Source organism: Capsella rubella, unplaced genomic scaffold (genome assembly GCF_000375325.1).
Source record: "Capsella rubella cultivar Monte Gargano unplaced genomic scaffold, Caprub1_0 scaffold_4, whole genome shotgun sequence".
NCBI classification, from domain to species: domain Eukaryota; kingdom Viridiplantae; phylum Streptophyta; class Magnoliopsida; order Brassicales; family Brassicaceae; genus Capsella; species Capsella rubella.
In genome coordinates this window covers 8,910,061-8,931,062 of record NW_006238920.1, presented here as the reverse complement: position 1 = coordinate 8,931,062, position 21,002 = coordinate 8,910,061, and the positions used below count along the sequence as shown (strand labels likewise).

The following is a 21,002-nucleotide window of genomic DNA, read 5'->3' as shown; positions in this document are numbered from 1 at the left end:
TATCAACATCAATGAAAACACTTCACGTGCCGATAAGTACATCATCGAGTTCGCGTATATATAGTCTCTTTCGCTGTGGTTATACACATCTCTCATACTTCCTAATTTATCTCTATAGACGCCGCTAATAGTAATATATCGCATCCTTTGTCTCGTTTTCCCATTCACCTAACCATTGATTAGAGAATGACTACGAGTCTCGGTTTAAGCATCATCACCCTAGTAACGCTTTTTATAAGTTTAACCCCAACGTTAACTAAGTCAGAGGGAGGCATTGATGTCTTCTTACCCATATCACTCAACCTCACCGTCCGAACCGATCCCTTCTCCATCTCCGCTGCTTCTCATGACTTTGGTAACATAACCGACGAAAACCCCGGAGCCGTCCTCTGCCCTTCCTCACCCACCGAGGTCTCCCGTCTCATCCGTTTCGCCAACGGAGGATTCTCTTACAACGGGGTCTTAACCAGTCCCGCTCCTACTTTCAAAGTGGCTGCTCGGGGACAAGGCCACTCCCTCCGTGGCCAAGCCTCCGCTCCTGGCGGCGTCGTCGTGAACATGACGTGTCTCGCCATGGCGGCTAAACCAGCGGCTGTTGTCATCTCGGCTGACGGGACTTACGCTGACGTGGCTGCCGGGACGATGTGGGTGGATGTTTTGAAGGCGGCCTTGGAGAGAGGCGTCTCGCCGGTTACTTGGACGGATTACTTGTATCTCAGCGTTGGCGGAACGTTGTCCAACGCTGGAATCGGCGGTCAGACGTTTAGACACGGCCCTCAAATTAGTAACGTTCATGAGCTCGACGTCATTACCGGTACGTAAATTACCAAACTTCACTATTCTCTTTTATTGTCGTTAATGGAGTATAAAAATTTTGTAGCTTAAGGTCTTCTAGATGCTAAAATAATTTATGTCTGCAAGCGACAATAGTAGTAAGATCAACGTGTTTTATATTATATGCAAGTGTAGTGATGATAATATGATATTTTAAATGAAATTTTTTTTTCTTGAGGTAAACTCACACGCCATAATCAGTATGAACCCAATATTTTTTAAAAAATAAATTTGGTCAGGATCAGAGAGATCTTTCAAGCTTCAATAGTAATTATGCTAATTTGTGATTAAATTAGTTGTAGTTTGTTTTTTCTTCTTCATAAAACTTAATTAATTTCAGGGAAAGGTGAAATGATGACTTGCTCTCTGAAGTTAAACCCCGAATTGTTCTATGGAGTTTTAGGAGGTTTGGGTCAATTTGGTATTATAACGAGGGCCAGAATTGCGCTGGGTCATGCACCAACAAGGGTACGTATCGTTCTATAATGTAATCAATTTATTAATTAAGTTAGTGGTCGTTATTATCAAATTGATTTGATTTGGTTGGAACGTATAATTGGAAGTCAAATTCAAGGCTCGTTTCGAATAAAAATCTATACATTTTGTTGAATAATTTCTGATATCGCTTACGTTTTATTAGATTCTGCGTAATCAATCCTAGGACTTGCTCGAGTGTAATCTCGTCTTATGCTTGCAAATCTTGTTGATGTCAATATCTAATCTTTATTCATATTATATATATATGGTATTTTATATTAACTATATTCTTCCTTTCTCATATTCATACTTCGATTCTTATATAATATATGTTTAGTAGTATATGTGTGTGTGTTCTGCATCGATCACACATAATTATATATCCAGATTATGTAGTCGCTATAGTGTATCAAAGTTCTATATATATATATATATGATTCTTGTTTTTTTTCTTATTAAAATAATAGACCATACAATCTAACGAAGATGCTCTTAAATAGATTAATCTAAATTAAAGATATAACTAAATTGATATACAAATTATGCAGGTGAAATGGTCTCGCATACTCTATAGTGACTTCTCGGCTTTTAAAAGAGACCAAGAGCGTTTAATATCAATGACCAAAGATCTTGGAGTTGACTTTTTGGAAGGTCAACTGATGATGTCCAACGGCATCGTAGACACCTCTTTTTTCCCACTCTCCGATCAAACAAGAGTTGCATCTCTTGTCAATGACCACCGTATCATTTATGTTCTCGAAGTCGCCAAGTATTATGATAGCACGACCCTTCCCATCATTGACCAGGTAATATATACTAGATACATAGAGTAATCATTTTTTTCATGATATATATTTATAGTTTCAACCGCCGCTTTACTCATTCAAATCTACGATCACGGTGATTAACCATATCTATGCTTATAATTAAATATCTGGCTCATATCTTTGTTTGTAGGTGATGGACATGTTATCTAGATCGCTAGGATTCGCTCCCGGGTTAATGTTCGTACAAGATGTTCCTTATTTCGATTTCTTGAACCGTGTCCGAACCGAAGAAGAGAAACTAAGATCTTTAGGGCTATGGGAAGTTCCTCACCCGTGGCTAAATATTTTTGTCCCGGGATCCCGAATTCAAGATTTTCATGATGGTGTTATCAATGGCCTTCTTCTCAACCAAACCTCAACTGCTGGTGTTACTCTCTTCTATCCCACTAACCGAAACAAGTAATTATTCACTTCTTTTTATATATTTTTTTTGTTGTTTGACATTCGGTCTCATATAACTATTACTATAAATTAAAGTTTTTTTTCATATTTATTTTGGAAATATAAATTAAAGTTATATGTCCCGTTAACGTATAGATGGAACAACGGCATGTCAACGATGTCACCGGACGAAGACGTTTTCTATGTGATCGGAATACTGCAGTCGGCTGGTGGATCTCAAAACTGGCAAGAACTCGAAAATCTCAACGACAAAATAATCCAGTTTTGTGAAAACTCGGGAATTAAGATTAAAGAATATTTGATGCATTATACAAGAAAAGAAGATTGGATTAAGCATTTTGGACCAAAGTGGGGTGATTTCGTGAGGAGAAAAATTATGTTTGATCCCAAAAGACTACTGTCTCCAGGACAAGACATATTTAATTAACTTATTTTACATGTATTATAGAACGTGTCTTTAACATGCACAGACAAGGGACATATTCGTGTTCATCGTTCTAACAAATAAATACGAAATAGCTTTTAGTGATTTGTTGTAGCCATACTTTTTCGTTCTTTGTATGAAATTTGTTGTTAATCAAAACACAAAGCCTAATCTACACAATAATGAGAACGGCATGCATGTTCTACTTCTAAATGAAAACGGAGTGATTTGTTTTCTTGGATAGTTAAATCTACTCTCTTAAAACGTCGTCGTTTTAAATTTCGTTACAAAACTCTCTTCCTTAGCCAAATTCATCCATGGCGCTGTGTCAATTCCCACTGAATCTTCACACTATTTCCTCATCAACATCTTCGTCTCCTCAATTCCGTCGTCTTCAACCTCTAGACGCATCTGTAAAGTCTAATTTCTTTATTCGTAGGCTCAGATTTCGTAGTTTCAATCACACAGTTCGGTTTACCACCCGTGAATTGAGTGTCATCAGAGCCACCATTGAAATAGACACTCACCAGAGGAAGAAGACGAAGCGAAAACCTAAACCGGGCTTTTTCGAAGAAATTAGCGATAAATGGTCTTCACGCATCAGCCCTAAAACCGAGAAATTGCCATGGCAGAAGCAAGGAGAGCAAATTCAACGTCATGAAGAAGGTGAGGAAGAAGATGAATCAAGCTCAGTACTTTCTTCTGGGTATGGTTTATCTGGTAAGAGAACCGATTCGAATCGCCTGTATTCGGCGAGTGAGCCGCCGAGTTTCCCAAGACCAAGTGGATACATGTCTGCTCCATGGGTTAACAATGGTGGGTCTAAAGGAGTTAACTTTACGGCTAGCTCCGAGCAAGGAAATCAAATTTCGAGTTTTGATGATGTTTTTACTATAGATAGATATAGAAGGGATAACAATTCTAGCAATAGAGCTGTAGATTCAGATTCAGATTCAGATGATGGTGAAAGAGGGATGACAGATTCAGGGAAAGATAAGGGAATATGGAGAAAGAGGAGTAGTAATACGGTAGTAGCTGAGAGGATTGTACCAGAACATGAGCTGACTAGGCTGAGGAATGTAGCTTTGAGAATGGTTGAGAGAGTAAAAGTAGGTTCTGCAGGAATTACGCAGGCATTGGTTGAAGCTATTCATGAGAAATGGGAGGTTGATGAAGTTGTGAAGTTGAAATTTAGTGAGCCCTGTTCTCTTAATATGAAGAGAACTCATGAAGTTTTGGAGGTTAGATTCGAATCTATCGAAATAAGGAATGATATTTGGGTTAATTCTGATAATGTGCTTGCTTTTTTTCTTGGTTGTGGTGTTTAACAGAAGAAAACTGGGGGATTAGTGATATGGAGGTCAGGAAGCTCGGTCGTGCTATTCCGAGGAATAAGTTACAAGCTCAAGTGTGTTCAATCATTTATTAAACAGAACAATCTCGAGACAACCCCTGAGATCCATCGAAGTGTAGAGGCAAGGGTTTACAAAGCAGAGGATGCAAATTACCCGAAGAATGTACCTAAAGAACAATTGTCTGAGCTATGTGAATTGAATGATTTGTTGGATGAGATTGGTCCAAGGTTTCATGATTGGACAGGGTGTGATCCGTTACCTGTTGATGCGGACTTGCTTCCTCCTTATGTTGAAGGATATAGGTGTCCGTTTAGGATTCTTCCGCAAGGAGTAAAACCTTGTTTGTCTAACACGGAAATGACAGAAATGCGCCGACTCGCTAGGACAAGCCCACCACATTTTGCTCTGGGTATGTATAACATCGTTTAATCTTGCTTTTTTAAGTAGTAATATATGTTTTCCTAAGTGATTGTTTTTCTATTTATCCGGTTTAGGGAGGAGCAGAGAGTTACAAGGTCTGGCTAAGGCAATGGTAAAACTATGGGCAAAAAGCGCGATAGCTAAAATAGCAATCAAACGCGGTGTGGAAAACACGCGGAATGAGAGAATGGCGGAAGAACTTAAGGTTTGATGAATACCTCTATATTTACATGCACACCAATATTTTCCTCTTGCTCACTGATTTTTTTTTCTCATTTATTTTTGAAGAGACTTACCCGCGGTATACTTGTTTCAAGAAACAAAGAGTATATTGTCTTCTACAGAGGCAATGACTTCATGCCTCCTGCAGTTGCAGAGGCATTGACTGAGAGGCAAAAGGAGATAACGGAAGTTCTTCAAACCAAGGAGGATCAAGCCCGGGAAATGGCTTCAACTAGAGTCACACTCACATCACAAGGCAAATCGCCTAAAACCCAATTACTAGCTGGAACACTTGCTGAGACTATAGCTGCAAGTTCTCGGTGGGCACCAGATGCAAGCACCGTTGATATTGAGGAGTTAAAGAGAGAATCAGCTTCCATCAAAAGAACTGCATTAATTAGAGATCTCGAGCTAAGGCTTCTTTATGTGAGTATCACCCTTTTTTCTCTTTTGGTATCTGTAACACACATTTGCTCTGCTTAAAATTGATGATCTCCCTTTTGTTCCAGGGAAAGCAAAAGTTGAAAAGAGCTGAGAGTGCTTTAGCTAAAGTGCAGAGGGATCTTGACCCATCAGATCTCCCAACTGATTTAGAAATAATCACAGAAGAAGAGAGACTTCTTTACCGCAAAATTGGTTTGAGTATGGATCCGTTTCTTCTCTTAGGTAAGCACAAAGACGATTCTCATTCATAGGCCACGTTTAAACCAAAACTATCTGTAAAGAATTTGAATTTCCTGTTCTTAAAATGTTTTACAGGAAGACGAGAAGTGTATGATGGTACCATAGAAAACATGTATCTACACTGGAAACATCGTGAGCTTGTAAAAGTGATAGTTAGAGGCAAATCTCTTCCGCAAGTCAAACATATCGCTATCTCTTTGGAGGCTGAGAGTGGAGGAGTATTGGTATCCGTTGATAAAACCATGAAAGGCTATGCGATTATACTCTATCGTGGAAAGAATTATCAGATGCCATTTCGGCTTAGGCCTTCAAACTTACTGACAAGAAAAAAGGCTTTTGCTCGATCCATTGAACTTCAAAGAAGAGAAGTAATTGATCATAATCATATTACGGTGTAACTTGGGTTGAAAGTTTTCTGTTCTGATCAATATTGTTGGGTCTCTTTTTTTCTGACAGGCTCTGAAGTATCATGTTGCAGACCTAGAGGAACGGATTGAGCTGTTAAAGACCGGACAGGTTTGAAGAAAATTTTGATTGCTTTTACAATGGATCATCAATCTACTTTAATCCCTTCTGAGTAAACAAATTATCATGAAAACTGATTCAGGACGAGGATATGGAAACTCGCAAGAAAGGTGATGGAGAGGAAGAAAACTTGTATTTGAGAGTCAACGAATCTGATTTTTCTTCTGACGAGGTAAAATGAAATCCTCCTAAAGATTCTTAATTAGGATTTGTTACTTGAACCATGTCACATCTGAAATGAAACATGTTGAACCAGGAGGAATCTCTGGAATGGGAATCACAAAAGAATGAAACTTTCTTATCCTCTGAGGAAGCAGAAGAAGAAACATGAACCGGTAATGTTACTCCTTCATTTCAACTAAAGAAAATATCAGAACCTGTAACTTTGTGTCAAAATCCCCAGTTTCGAATTGAGCCCTGAATCGATTTCTACCGTTGCCTCGTCCACCTATCATTCAACAAACAAACACAGTGCAGCAGATCACAATCTATGACATTGCCGACAGATGCAATGGTTAAGTTGAAGCAAGAAATGCTATGTTGCATCTTTGTCCTCGCTTTTGATCTGTCATTTTCTCTTGTATCATATAGATTTTCACATCTTAAATATTTCGTAAATACGCTTATTGGACAGAAACAGAATGAGAACCTAGTGGAACGTTCTGTAAACTACAGGTAGCCAAGGGATAGATAATAACCCAAAACGAAAGTGGCATAAATATGTAATATATAGAATCCAAAACTATGAAAGTCTTACTTCAGCAGCACATGCAAGAAAAGACGTCACACGCGAGATAATTAGAAACGAACTGAAGATAATTCGTAGGGCCTCAGGAAAACCTAAATTCACTATTTAAACGTTAAAACGTTCAATGACTTGAATCAAAAGTTACAGTTTTGAAAATATCTACGTATCTATTTCAGTATGTAATAACTCCTTGTGAAAATAATAATGTAATAACTCTTGGTTTGGTTTTAGCTTCACCAAAATTGTAATTTACAATCGATTTGTAATAGATTCATCAATACTCTTATGATCATGATGGTAATGATACTAATTTTTCTCGTGTCAGCTCAAGTCCAACTTTGATTCTGTTTTTTGAAGTTCATACAATTTTATCCATGTTTACATGATATAGAATGAGGAAATCATAAACAGCAAACTTAATGACTTTGACATATAATTAAATCAAACTGCAGCTGGCTTCCCATATTTTCTAGGATCACTAACTGCAGTTTGATTTAATTATATGAATCTTCTTCTTCTCCTTTCTTGTAATTTTGAACAATAATTGCATGTCTTGCTTATTTCCATGCGGTGAGAGTTAGCAATTCCTTCATGCATATGCTGCATGCAACAAATTAATATTGTATGGCCATTCCGAATCCGATATACATAGATATTTTAATATATTGCTATCAGCACACGACTAAAACCACATTTAGAATACAAAACAAAATACTTTGATCTATTTAATGCTCTATGTGAATGAGTTCCCCACCACGGATCCACGGCCCACGACAAACTTGAATTCTCCAACCAACTTCACTTATAAACTGGACGTTGAAAGATAAACGAAGAAATGAATTGATGCGCAAAATATCTACATTTCTCTTAAACGTCGTGCATGAAAACCATACAATTTAACTATCCAAATTACAAGCTAGACACAACTTGCTCAACAACGTCACAACTAGCAAACTCAATAATGACTACTAAACCAATAATTATATAACAAATTTAACCGAGACTTGTATATCTTATTATATAAACTTTGGTTTTCAAAATTAGCCATTAACAAGTAATAATTTGAGATTTTGACATGTGGCAAGTTATTAAAAGAAAATTATTTATAAACCATGGACATTGTACGTAACAGCCGATGCTTCTATATAAAGAGACTCTTTGTGATCTTCTCAAACACATAACAAAGTAACAATCTCCACAAATACAATTGGCTAAAAGAAAAAACGAAAATGAAGGCTACCATATCCATCACTCTCATCTTTCTCGTGGTCGCTTTGGCCGTACCCTCTTTAGCTCGTCCTGACAACCATGTCGAGGATTCTGCGGGTCGTCTACTTCGTCCTGGTCTAACCTACCACATCGTACCTGCGACTCCCGGGATTGGAGGAGGTCTTTTCTCGAACAGTGAAGAGATTTGTCCTCTCGACATCCTCCAGTCAAACAATCCGCTTGACCTGGGCGTACCCATCAAGTTTAAGTCCGAGTTATGGTTTGTCAAGGAAATGAATAATGTCAACATCGAGTTTGAGGCTCCCAACTGGTTTTTGTGTCCTGAAGAATCCAAAGGGTGGAGAGTCGTGTACTCTGAAGAATTCAAAAAGAGTCTTATAATAAGCACTGGTGGTTCATCAAACCCAAGTGGCTTCCAGATCCATCGAGTCGACGGAGGTGCCTACAAGATTGTGTATTGTACAATCATCTCGCCTGCTGCGTGCATGAACGTTGGCATATTCACCGATCTTTCTGGTGCACGACGCTTATCATTGACCAACGATGAGGCTCTCCTAGTTAAGTTCCAGAAGGCAGCAACTCCCAAAGCTGATTTGAAGACTAAGCTGAGGATGTTCCCTGACTACTAATTCACAACTTGTAGCAAAAAACGTGCGTGCCTAAATATATGGCCCATTGAATAATGGTTGTGACAATACCAACAACTTGTGGTCGGTCTGTTTTTCTTGTCTGATATGATTAGTCTGTCATGTCAATATGTCATGAGTCACTCATGCATAATCATGTGTATGTTGCTTTGGTTAAGGATCTTTTGCTTGTTTATAAATGATGAATTACATAAAACCCGCTCTATCTTTATGTAAAGTATATATTTATTTATATATTTGGGAGATACCTATAGAGCCAATATAACTATGTAAAAATTCTAACCAATTAAAAAGTGCGTACAATTAAGCCTACATAAATCGGTTAGCCCAAAACAAATCTTTATATCATCCTTAATTAATTACCTTACTCCTAAATTAATGACTTCGTGTAATATTGTGGGAACTGTTTTCTACCATGATTTTTCATATTCAATACAGTAATTGTTTTCTTGGATAAATATCCACACTAAATTACAAAATGTTGGTTACAAAAAGATTTCGAGGAAAAAAAAAAGAGAGAGGGAATATAGTACATCTTGATGATTGACAGAGACATACATAACGAGAACAAACTTCAAAATTTTGTTTGGTTACAAAATTTTCCCCAATTTATAGCAATTATTTTTGTTACATAAACTTACATATAATATGCTATCCACAACACCACATAACAAATTCTTAAACTCTAACCAAAATGAAGAAGCCTAATTTTTCATCATTCTCACCGTTCTCTTAGTCGTCTTGACGTTGACGGTAAGTTCAGCGGTCGATGCTGTGTCAAGCCAAGTGATCCTGGACATAGCAGGACATCGGTTCATTCTAATATGCCCAATACTATATCATACCAGCCAAGATCGGAACCGCAGGTGGTCTTATCCCTTCAAACCGAGACTTAAACGCACAGGACTTGTGTCTGAATCTCGATATTGTCCAATCACCATCCCCTTTCGTCTCAGGCCTTCCCGTAACTTTCTCTCCACCTAACACCAAAACCAAGCTTGTCCAGCTCTCAACTAGTTAATAGTAAACCATACATACGCATTTGATATAATTAGCCAAGTGTTTTATGCATGATATTTTTACATGTAAAGCCAATTAACAAATTTCACTAATTTAAGCTACATTTGTCTCATCCACAAGTACGCATGACCATAAACAAAGAAATTTACAGTTTGTAGGTCCAATTTCAAAAGCAGGCCTCTATTCCCGTCGGTGGAAGATGCCTTTACCAAAGGATATATATACCTAAGCTCGTGTAGTAAAACGTGAGCTAAATCAAAACCATAAGATCTGTTCGGATATTAACAACTCTCGAGTCCCGACCTATGCCAGTCTTTATGGATAGGTGCTACTTGATTGGTGCTTGCTAGTGTACCATCCTTCTCAAAACCGGTGTATAATCTTTTAATGATAGGAAGCAGTTATTTAAAGCCATCGTATTCAGGCAATTCTTAAGTTCTGTCGGCAAACCACCTCTAAGTGTGGAACTCAGACAAATGGATTCAAATATTAGGACCAAGCGATTTAGTTGCTTTAAACTATTAATCAAATCTATATTATTAGGAATCTTGGACTTATAAAAGATATGATACCTAGCGTGAAATGTTGCTTCTTTTTTTTGTTTTTTTTTTTAATCATATCCATTGTTGTTATTACTTTAAATATATAACTTTTTCAACTAAAATAAAATTCTAATAACGTGACAAATTCATCTGACATTCATCTCAAGTCTTTCAAAACATGCACTAATCTGAAAACACAGTTTGTTTAGCTACATCGTCTGTAGCACGTCAGTTAAATCAACACCATAAGACGATCTTAGTGTACTCTAGCTTCATTTGTATATAAACTAGTTACTATTAGATGTTGTTTATACAATGAACCCATACAACTATATGGGACGGATACAACAATACAGACTTGGGGTCTGGCTGTCTTGAGTCCTAAATTAAATATCCGTCTTAGTTCTTTATGTTGCCGGCTCATGCGTGGTCAATATTATGGATAAGTGCTACATACTATCCTTCTCAAAACCTTTGTATACCTTATAATGATAATGGAACCATCATTTGATGCCATCATAATATGGCAAATATTTAAGTTTTTGTAGTCAAACCATCCCTAAGTTTGAAACTTTAGAAAAAGAAAACAAATTTAAAACTCAACCAAATGATGATATCAAATTTGTTGTGGAATAAATATTGACCGAACGTAGGTGCTTTAAACTATTAATCAAATAATACATTATAAGGAATCTTAAACGTAATTAAAAGATATGATACATATCAGAGGTTTTACTATATTTTGAACATGCAATGTTACTAGTTTGAACATGCAATGAAACTCACAGCTTAACCGTACGTAGGTGTGTAGAAATGTTTTATATAATCTATTATCTACTAGCTAATTTTATTAGGAAATGTTGGCTCTTGATCATATCCTCATGAGTTTAGTTCTCAATACAATTTTATATTTGGTACAGTACTTAAAATAATGGATTGGTGCGTTTGGAGGTATCGATCAAGAAAGAGAATGTAAATTCTAAATTGCCTAAACAACGATGTCGTTGAGGACATAATAGCGTTGGTAGTCAAACGGTGTCGTTTTTAAGGAGTGAAGAATTTAACTCTCATCGCGACATCGTATCGATAATAATCTGAAACTGACGGGGTTTCACGAGTCATTTGACATTTGGGATCTTTCTCTGATTTTCTTCGGGCGACGGAGATTGCGACTGTCACCACCATTGTTTCCGATTCCGCCGTTGTTGTCGCTCTCCGATTCTCTTCCGGTAACTTTCTCTCTGTTTTTCTTATTTTGTTTCTCATTTTAGCTTTACGTGTTTTACTCGTGGTTTGGCCTTCTCAGTGCGATTAGTGAGTTACGTTTTAGGGTTTTGGATTTTTCTTGGATGAATGATGTTGAATCCTTCTATAGGTTGGATGCTATTCTTTGTTAAAGACAACGTTAGTTTGGTTTAGTCGAAAGCTTTATCTTTCTCTGCAACTAAAAATGGTAATGTTGATGTCAAATGTTTGCAAGTCAGGTCTTTTTCCATTATCGGTGTTTTCACTCTGATTTTGTTTTCTGAATGTCTTCTTCTGCTTGATTTTGCTTTCTTTCCGTATCTTTCACTTTGAATTGGATTCTGATGTTGTATGAAAATTTCATATGTGTGTAGTAATTGGAGATGGCCCTCGCTACCTCTTGTCATCCGGATTGCAAACGAGCAACGGATGCTCAAGAAGATTACGGTAACTTATCTATCTAGAATCTAGAGAAATTGCTTTCTTTTCATGATGAAAAGAAAACTGTGGTTTGGTTTTATTATATGATAGTCTTACCGTCTTACTCTTGTTTAAATAACAAGTTTAAAATCTAATCCTTCGAAAGAGTAAAGTGGATTGACTACTTATGCAATGGCTTCGTTTTGATTTGTTTTTTGTCTTACAGATGCATCTCATTCTGCTGCTATGGTAGCGGCAAATCTGATAAGCTCTGCGCGGCTTATACTTAACCTCGACACTGAGTATACTCAGTACTCAGCTCAGTTTTTGGTGGATAATGCTCGTTCCAAGAGGGAAGACGGGCAACGCTGTGACCTCACTGTGAAAGATGCCCTTGCTTTTGCTTTGAAAAAAGGGATACCGAAAGAAGTTCTTTGGGCACATTTGGGATGTATCTTCAAGCCTCCCCCATCTGCTTGTCACATACCTCGTGTACACATGAAAGGAAAAGTGGTTGAAGCTAAGGATTTGGATGGAGCATTCAAGCTGTTGGAGCATCAACCGGTGGGAGCAAAACTGCATGTGTTCACTCCGGATATTGATCTTCTTGGAGATGTAAAGTGTTGTTAGTTGCATTTCAAAGTTCTTAGAGATTAATGATAAAGTTTTGTTCTTATATTGTTCACTCTTTTTGTTTGTGTGTGCTAGGGAATTTTCCATGGCCCGTCAGGTTATGAATCAAGCTATGTTGGACTTAGAGATGTGGTTATCGTTTCAGTTAAAAATATTGAGGATGAAACTGTTGCAACTGTGAAGATTTGCTACAAGAAGAAGACTGCATATATCAAAGTGTCGTTGACTCAGATGTTTATGTCAGTACCACATAATGGTGATAGCTCTCAGGACATTGGGCCAACAGGGCTGCTCGTTGACTTCTGTGTCCCGCGCTTATCTATCAACCGAAAGAGAGCTTAGATCTTGGAAAGTGTCTAGAGCACTATATGCTATTTCTGGAACTTGTTTGGGTCCTGAAGTAAGAATGTTTATGAGACTATTTTCTGTAATTTAAGTCAAGTATCTTGGAAACCATATCCTAGCTGTGGAACTTGTTTGTTTTCTGAAATTGTGATTGTTTCTGGAACTTGTTTATCTGTAAGTTAAGAAGTCTTTGAACTTGTTAATCATCTTTTTCTTTGTGTGTGTTTTCTTCTTCAGCAAGTCAGTCCTATTGTTTGTGGTTCTAAAATAAGAATTATCTTATGAAGTTCTACGTATCTTAAAAAACATATCCTAGTTGTTGAACTTGTTTGTTGTCTTTAAATTATGATTGTGTTTGGAAACTTTTATCTATAAGTTGAAGAAAGACTTGTCCCCTGGATCTTTTTAGTCTTGTGAATTCGTAATTGAATTTGCTCCTAGATTAGTTAGTTCTCTCGTATTTGCCTTGGCGGTTTAACTATACACAAGAAAAGTCGAACAAAATTTTCAGTATCTAACACAAACTAGAAAATCTATAACCTTCGTGTGTCCAGGCAACAAATTCAAATCCCACACCACTAGACTAGTATGAACATATCCAGATCGTATAATTAGATATCTCTCTATAAACTGGCCCAACAAACAATTTAAATCACATAAATAAACCACATGTTTTTGTTGAGACTTCAACATACATTGGCAATCTCGGAAAAAGGCATCAGGTCAAGGGAACTTACCAAAACGCCGTCGTAATCGTTGATTTAAAAGTGGAAGTTCCCTAAACGACATCACTTTAACAGTAAGCTGAGAGGGAAAAGAGGGTTTCTCGAGAGCTTCACTTGAGAGTTTCGAGAACATTCTGAGCTTCTTCTCTACAGTGAGCGGCGATTGTGACTGGTCTACTTCTGATTCTCGTCTCCCCGTAACTTTCTCTCGACCCTTTTCTTCCTCATTTGGATTTTTTTGCTTGTTTTTTGGGTTTTGCTACTGATTCTTCTCGTGATTAGTGAACAGTTACATTTTAGGGTTTTGATTTTGTTTTTGGATGAAGAATGCTGAATCCTTCTTTAGGGTAGAGTTCTTCTCTGTTGACGAAGCTATCAACGTTTGTTTGGTTTAGTCTAAATTTTAAAACTCTCATTTGAAGATTTTTATGTCAAAACTTGGAAACCGTGTTTATGCTTTAAGCTAGATAGTTCTTTGTTTTGGATATCTTCTTTCTGGACTGGATGTGTTCTTGTGCTGGATTACTGAATGTCTCCTTCTGTTTGTTTCTACTTGAAAAACAGGGTTAAGTAATTGAAGATGAATGAGCTGTTTTTACAATCTATGTCAGAGTCAGCTGGCATCTGTCATCCAAATTGCGTACGAGCAAACAGTGGGCAAGACGATTATGGTAAATTATCAAATCTAGAATCTTAGAGGATGTTACTTTCTTTGCATCACTAAAAAGAATTTGTGATTTGGTTTTAACTGGTAGTCTTATACTCTCGCTTTAATTTTAACAGGTTCAGTCTAATCCTTTTGTAAGAGTCATATGGATTGAGTACAACATTTTCATCTTTTTCTTTCTTGTAGATGCATCTCAGTCTGCAGCTTTGATAGCTGTGAGTCTGATTAGCTCTGCACGGGTTCTCTTCAAACTCGACCCTGAGTATACTGAGTACTCCGCTCAGTATCTGGTGGACAACGCTGGGAAGGAAGAAGTGGAGGGAGAAATGGATCAACAGGGCTGTCAGTTCACTGTGGAAAACATACTTCAGTACTTGGTGGAAAATGTTTGGAGCAAGAAGGAAGATAGGCAGGGAGAAGTGGATCGACCACGCCGTGAGCTCACTGTCAAAGAATGCCTTGCATTTGCTTTTAAAAAAGGGCTCCCAAGAAGTGGACATTGGGCACATTTGGGATGTTCTTTCAAGGCTCCCCCATTTGCTTGTCAAATCCCTCGCGTTCCCATGAAAGGAGAAGTGATTGAGGCTACATACTTGGATGAAGCATGGAAGCTGTTCAAGCAACAACCAACGGGAGCAAGACTGCATGTGTTCACTCCAGAATTTGATCTTGTTGGAGAGGTAAAGTGTTGTTTTTTAAATTTCAAAATTTTCAGAGATTAATGACAAAGTTTTGAACTAATCTTGTTCAATTTTTCCTTGTGTGATAGGGAATTTACAAAGGCCCGTCAGGTAATGGAACAAGCTATGTTGGACTTAGAGATGTGATAGTAGTTAAACTGGAGATAATCGAGGGCGAACCTGTTGTGACTGTTCAGATGTGCTACAAGAAGAAGACTTTGTTTGTCAAAGTGTCTGTGAGAAGTATGTCGCTCCCGCTTAATGGTGACGACGAGTCTCAGGTCACAGAGCCAACAACTCTGCTTGTTGACTTCTGTATCCCCCGCTTTTTTATCAACTGAAGTAGAGCAGAGATCTTGGTAAGTATCTGAAGAACTTTTATGCTAGCTGTGGAACTTGTTTGTTGGTCCTATATTAAGACTGTCTGATCAGACATATGTTCTGTTTAAGAAGTTAAGTATCTTGAAAACCCTATGTTTGTTGTGGAACTCAGTTTGTGGTTTGAAATTAAGTATGAGACTTTTATTTGTGTGTTTAAGAAGTTTATAGCTACTTTCCAGAGATAAATTCATAATATCGATTTGTTGAATGTGAGACCAATAGGGCACTGGAATCCGAATCATCATCTTTTCTTCGTGACCTTTTAGATGTGTTAGTGTTTTTTGGGGGTTCAAAGCCGGTACTATTGTGCAGGGAGTAAACATGATTTTAACAAACTAGAGATACAATAGGATAATATAGAACGTGCCATCGTGTTACAGTAATTGTCTATATAACTAAGTGAGTTCTGTCAAGTTTGTATGAGTAATGAGATGATTGCATAAATAGGTCTCTTGGTCAGTTAATGAACTATCGCACTTGATTCTTTTCTTGTAAATTAACAGAGCTATAAGAAAACTTTGTTGTTTGCTTGTGCAATCGAACCTTTCTTCTACTATTATCTCTTCTAGTATTATCTCTAAAGACCAAATCTAAAGTAAAAGAATTGGGATTAGTATTTTAGTACTGTTTTAATTACAAAAAGGTCAGGTGCCCGTTGAAGACTAAAAATGTTTGACTAATGTAAAGTGGATTGTATTAAAAAAACAGTTAAAACTGATACAGTGGGTATGTCAACGGTCAACGTAACGATTGGAACAGACAAAAGGCAATGGTTCGTTCACTCCCAGCCCAAGTCACCGCGTTATATAATCTATATGAAACTCAAACACATAGATACATATGCCATTGCCAAGCTCTAATAATTTTAAATCAAATTGGCTTCTAGGTGCCATTGTTAACGTTTAATTTGTTACGATACTATAATTTTTTTGTACTCATGAAGCTGTTGAACAGACAGATTAATGTGGAAGCTTTGAGCTGAACTATGCATGACATAGAGTTTTCTAGTAGATTCTCTTTCAGGAATATGAAACAAGCCTATGCTTATCCAAAAATATCTACGCTAATAGATAGAACGAAAATAAAAACATGACAAATATGGAGAAAAACAAAGGGAGTGATGTGTTTTTACATAACTTTACTTGTTGAGTTTTTGGCCAAAACAAGAAAAGTTATTACTTTCACAGCTTAGCTCAGAAGTCTAGAAAACAGAACACGTAAAATACATAAACATCCCTCTCGCATCTTTGTCATCGACGTTATAATATAAGAAGTACCAATCTATCTTCTGACCACTTCCAAGAAACTTCTGAGATACTCTTTTTAGGAAACGTGTTTTTTCTCTCAAAAGTAACAAACAAAATAAGAGAGACGGGGAAAGAAGAAGCCCTATTTTGAGATATTAAAAAATAATACAGCAAAGTATTTTACGAATATTTCCAAATAAAAACTAATCTATTGAAGACAATGGCATACAAAGACACACCAACCATGCCTCCCTACCGCGTAAATCTTTATAATAAACAAAAAAAATAAATCAAAAACTAAAACTAAAACAATTAAATAAGACGTAACTTTGATGTCCGAAATGAAAGACTTATTTAACTTCTTAGTCCAAAACTAAAACTAATGTTTTCTCTTACAGTACATCTCAATTCTCCAACCGTCCAACGTCTGTTAATCATTAGTTATTATTCTTAGAAGTTTAGAATAACTAATTCAAATCTTAAAATGTGTTGTTGGCAAAAGAAATAGTTTTAAATAAATAAACGGATTGCTTAGTCCTAAATATCATCGACAAATTCTCTTCGTACACTACTAAAACAATAAGCTAGAACAAAAATATACATTTTATATAATCAAATTCGACTACTTCATATTTTTGTTTTTTGTTGGATGTTTGAAAAATTATTCAGTAACGCTTACAAATTCAAAATGTAACTGTTTTCAATGTTCAAAACTATTTGTCCCTTACGAATCTTACTCAACATAGTCAATACTCTCATACACATGCATATGATATAAACCTAGTGACAATCACATCTATGATCTATGATAAAGTATATAGTTTTATTTGTAAATAATAAAGAATCACAAGAGTAAAACTAATAATAAGACTAATAGTAAAAAAAACCAGTGCCGAATCTTCTAGTTGAAATAACTAAAACAGTACACTATTACTTTGCGTTATGTGATAATAATATCGAATCTAGTTAAAAATATAAAAACTTTAATCAAACATGTTTTTGTTTTTGTCTTTTATATAAAAACATCAGAGATTTACGCGGTGCAATCTCAATGAAACAGTAGCGAGTAAACGCTTTATCTTAATTAAAATAAACAAAACAATACAATAAAAATAAAATAAAAAATAAAGTCAAGTCACCGTCAAAGCCAAATCCGCTTACCGCGTTCACACCTTCACGCGCTTCCTTTCTTCGTCGTCCTTTTGCTTCTTCTCTGTATATTTTTCACGAACGCAGACAAACAAACCTTTTTTTATAAATCGTCTGAAACCAAACTCGAAACAATTTAAACTCAATCTTTGTCTTCCAACTTCAAACACTAAAAGCTTTTGATTTCACATCTAATCTTATTATCTTAAAACAAGTCAAACACTTTTCAAACCAAAAAAAAATCCGTCAAACAGCTGAAAAATTAAATATAAATTTTCATTTTTTCTTCCCTTTAATGGAAATCTCTGCTTTCCCATTTCCATACCTACAAGACGACGAGTGTTCCCATTTCCTCGGTCTATTTCAAGACATGGACTCTTCTCCTTTCGGGTTAGAAGGTTTTGGTAACAACGACCACACTAGTAATCCCAAGAAACGCCAAAGGAAGGACGACGAAGGCGAAGAAGGAGGAGGAGGAGCTGTGAATGGTGGTGTTAATAGTAAGGCTGCGTTCGGAGATATACTCGCCACGATTCTCTTGCTAGACGAGGAAGCTAAACAGCAATCAGAGCAGTGGGATTTTGAATCTAATCAGGACAAGTCTCTTCTTGAAGCTAATCACAATAAGAAAGTTAAAACAATGGATGGTTATTACAACCAGTTACAAGGTCATTACTCTGCTCCTGGTGAACCCGACGGTGCTGCCCGTTCTAAACGCGCACGTAAAACCGCTGTTGCCGCTGCTGTTTCCGCTGTAGCTGACACGACCGTTACGGCTGCTCCTGTTCCGGCCGCAGATGTAGCGAGCGGCTCCGGGTCAGGTCCGAGTCATAGGAGATTGTGGGTTAAGGAACGGACTACGGACTGGTGGGACAGAGTGAGCCGGCCTGATTTTCCGGAGGACGAGTTCCGGCGAGAGTTTCGGATGAGCAAATCGACGTTTAATCTAATATGCGAGGAGCTAGACACGACGGTGACGAAGAAAAACACGATGCTTAGAGACGCGATCCCTGCTCCAAAACGCGTCGGCGTTTGCGTTTGGCGTTTAGCTACGGGAGCTCCACTTCGCCACGTGTCCGAGCGTTTCGGTCTGGGAATCTCGACTTGCCACAAGCTGGTCATCGAAGTCTGCCGCGCGATCTACGACGTCCTTATGCCCAAGTATCTCCGGTGGCCGTCGGATTCGGAGATCAACTCCACGAAATCTAAATTCGAATCTATCCACAAAATACCAAACGTCGTCGGATCAATCTACACCACGCATATCCCGATCATCGCTCCGAAGGTACACGTGGCGGCGTATTTCAACAAGAGGCACACAGAGAGGAACCAGAAGACGTCGTACTCGATAACCGTACAAGGAGTGGTCAACGCCGACGGGATCTTCACCGACGTCTGCATCGGAAACCCGGGATCTCTGACGGACGATCAGATCCTGGAGAAATCTTCGCTTTCACGGCAGCGAGCGGCGCGTGGGATGCTACGAGACAGCTGGATCGTCGGAAACTCGGGGTTCCCGTTGACCGACTGGCTTCTTGTGCCGTACGCTAGACAGAATCTGACGTGGACGCAGCACGCGTTCAACGAGAGCATCGGAGAGATTCAGGGGATTGCGACGGAGGCGTTTGAAAGGCTCAAAGGACGGTGGGCTTGTTTGCAGAAACGGACGGAGGTGAAGCTTCAAGATCTGCCCTACGTTCTTGGAGCTTGCTGTGTGTTGCATAACATCTGTGAGATGAGGAACGAGGAGATGTCGCCAAGGCTGAAGTTCGAGGTGTTCGATGACGTGGCGGTGCCGGAGAATAATATACGATCAGCGAGTGCGGTTAACACGAGGGATCATATCTCTCACAATCTCTTGCATCGTGGACTCGCCGGCACAAGAACTCTCTAGACTCTGTTTTGGAAACTGATTCATTTTATTATTGCAAATTCTTTTTTCGAAACTAGGAATAAAAACATTTTAGAGATTTGGATACAGAAGCATAGAGGAATTTGAGTTTAGAATTGGCAGATGATATTGTTTGTGTAACTTATTAGCATTGTGTAATCTTTTTAGTTCATGTATTTTTTCTATATACAATTGAATTTGAACAACATCATCTATAGATATAAGCTCTGTTTCTTTCAATTTTTGTTTTTCACAATATAGGAATACACTAAGACAATTATTCCACTTTTAGTCTAATAAGAACTAACCATTACAAGCTTAGGTCCAGACAAAAAGTACAACAACGATCATGTAACTATGCAAGTACATTATCTGATTAACTCTTGTTATTCCTATGGGTTTCTCTTTTTGATGCCTTTGTTCTTATGTTATTTAAACAGTGTGTATGCAACAACAAAGCGAGCATGGAGGTTTCGATTGTTATTATTGTATGTTCTTTCTCAGACTCGATAGTTTTTAACCTCTGTTCTACGAATCGAATTATTGATGTTAAGCTCTTGGAAAAGAGAATGTAAATTCGAAGTTGCTACGTTTAGAAGAGATAAAGCATGTTCGTTTAGTCATTATTTGTGGGCTAAGGATACACTGAGGAAAGCCATATGCAACATGTTATAAGCATTTATTTTCTTTCACATGGCATATGCAGTATCAATATTTTCTATTTTGTGTTAATTGTGAATCACTATATTTATGAAACACAAACATTTCAAAGTACCTCGACGTACATGTTTGATTTTATAAAAATTATATATATGTTTAGTTGATTGAAATTAAAATACTACTAGGGATGGACCCGCACGTAAGTGCGGGGATGATTGCAAAATTTAAATTTATCATAAAGTTTGCAATATTCGGACCGACATGATAAGAAATCCGGATCGAGTGTGAATCAAATTAATGATAAGTTAGAAATCAATTAAATTTGCGAACTATTACATCACATAAAAACAATAGAAAACATTAAAACTTTTGAATAAAATAACATAAATATAGATGTCAAGAGAGTCAAACCCGTTCACTATACATGTCGTGCAACAAAGTAAAATATTTTGGCCCACCCATATGAATAAGTAATATGTCTTCTTGAATGTTACCCATAATTCTCTCTGTATAATATTAGACTTAGTTAAGATAATAATTTTTATTTTCTAAATTACCGTTATCTTTCCGTATCCGTTATTCTTATCCCGATATTTGAAATA

The 21,002-nt window shown here is 37.4% G+C and overlaps 6 protein-coding genes across 8 annotated transcripts; all 6 read left to right on the top strand.

The window, feature by feature from the left end:
* The first annotated feature begins 126 nt into the window (after window positions 1–126).
* Window positions 127–3,082, top strand: LOC17890111 (cytokinin dehydrogenase 4). Its single transcript, XM_006293950.2, has 5 exons — window positions 127–814; window positions 1,175–1,302; window positions 1,860–2,117; window positions 2,269–2,537; window positions 2,676–3,082. The coding sequence occupies exons 1-5, from the start codon at window positions 187–189 to the stop codon at window positions 2,965–2,967; spliced, it is 1,575 nt and encodes a 524-aa protein (XP_006294012.1). The 5' UTR covers window positions 127–186; the 3' UTR covers window positions 2,968–3,082.
* A 199-nt stretch (window positions 3,083–3,281) lies between these two features.
* LOC17888293 (CRM-domain containing factor CFM3A, chloroplastic/mitochondrial) lies at window positions 3,282–6,934 on the top strand. 2 transcript variants are annotated; one of them, XM_023784463.1, is made up of 10 exons: window positions 3,282–4,205; window positions 4,296–4,728; window positions 4,814–4,944; window positions 5,028–5,387; window positions 5,471–5,627; window positions 5,721–6,013; window positions 6,102–6,161; window positions 6,253–6,342; window positions 6,427–6,505; window positions 6,574–6,934. In XM_023784463.1, the coding sequence occupies exons 1-9, from the start codon at window positions 3,282–3,284 to the stop codon at window positions 6,499–6,501; spliced, it is 2,523 nt and encodes an 840-aa protein (XP_023640231.1). In that variant the 3' UTR covers window positions 6,502–6,505; window positions 6,574–6,934. The 2 variants fall into 2 exon arrangements, with proteins under 2 accessions (XP_023640231.1, XP_006295561.1); XM_006295499.2 differs by having other exon boundaries at window positions 6,427–6,934.
* Window positions 6,935–8,109: 1,175 nt separating this feature from the next.
* Window positions 8,110–9,040, top strand: LOC17888052 (kunitz-type trypsin inhibitor alpha chain). Its single transcript, XM_006296062.2, has one exon. The coding sequence runs from the start codon at window positions 8,148–8,150 to the stop codon at window positions 8,775–8,777; it is 630 nt and encodes a 209-aa protein (XP_006296124.1). The 5' UTR covers window positions 8,110–8,147; the 3' UTR covers window positions 8,778–9,040.
* Window positions 9,041–11,474: 2,434 nt separating this feature from the next.
* On the top strand, window positions 11,475–13,228 carry LOC17888422 (protein HEAT-INDUCED TAS1 TARGET 4). Its single transcript, XM_006294843.2, has 4 exons — window positions 11,475–11,586; window positions 11,977–12,049; window positions 12,249–12,637; window positions 12,731–13,228. Exons 2-4 carry the CDS (start codon window positions 11,986–11,988, stop codon window positions 12,995–12,997), a joined length of 720 nt encoding a protein of 239 aa, XP_006294905.1. The 5' UTR covers window positions 11,475–11,586; window positions 11,977–11,985; the 3' UTR covers window positions 12,998–13,228.
* Window positions 13,229–13,808: 580 nt separating this feature from the next.
* Window positions 13,809–15,618, top strand: LOC17888577 (protein HEAT-INDUCED TAS1 TARGET 1). 2 transcript variants are annotated; one of them, XM_006293449.2, is made up of 4 exons: window positions 13,809–13,922; window positions 14,290–14,396; window positions 14,579–15,072; window positions 15,162–15,618. In XM_006293449.2, the coding sequence occupies exons 2-4, from the start codon at window positions 14,306–14,308 to the stop codon at window positions 15,411–15,413; spliced, it is 837 nt and encodes a 278-aa protein (XP_006293511.1). In that variant the 5' UTR covers window positions 13,809–13,922; window positions 14,290–14,305; the 3' UTR covers window positions 15,414–15,618. The 2 variants fall into 2 exon arrangements, with proteins under 2 accessions (XP_006293511.1, XP_023640285.1); XM_023784517.1 differs by lacking the exon at window positions 13,809–13,922 and adding an exon at window positions 13,929–14,072.
* Window positions 15,619–17,713: 2,095 nt separating this feature from the next.
* On the top strand, window positions 17,714–19,980 carry LOC111831205 (protein ALP1-like). The gene has a single exon (XM_023785067.1). It carries the CDS (start codon window positions 18,145–18,147, stop codon window positions 19,741–19,743), a length of 1,599 nt encoding a protein of 532 aa, XP_023640835.1. The 5' UTR covers window positions 17,714–18,144; the 3' UTR covers window positions 19,744–19,980.
* Window positions 19,981–21,002: the final 1,022 nt, after the last annotated feature.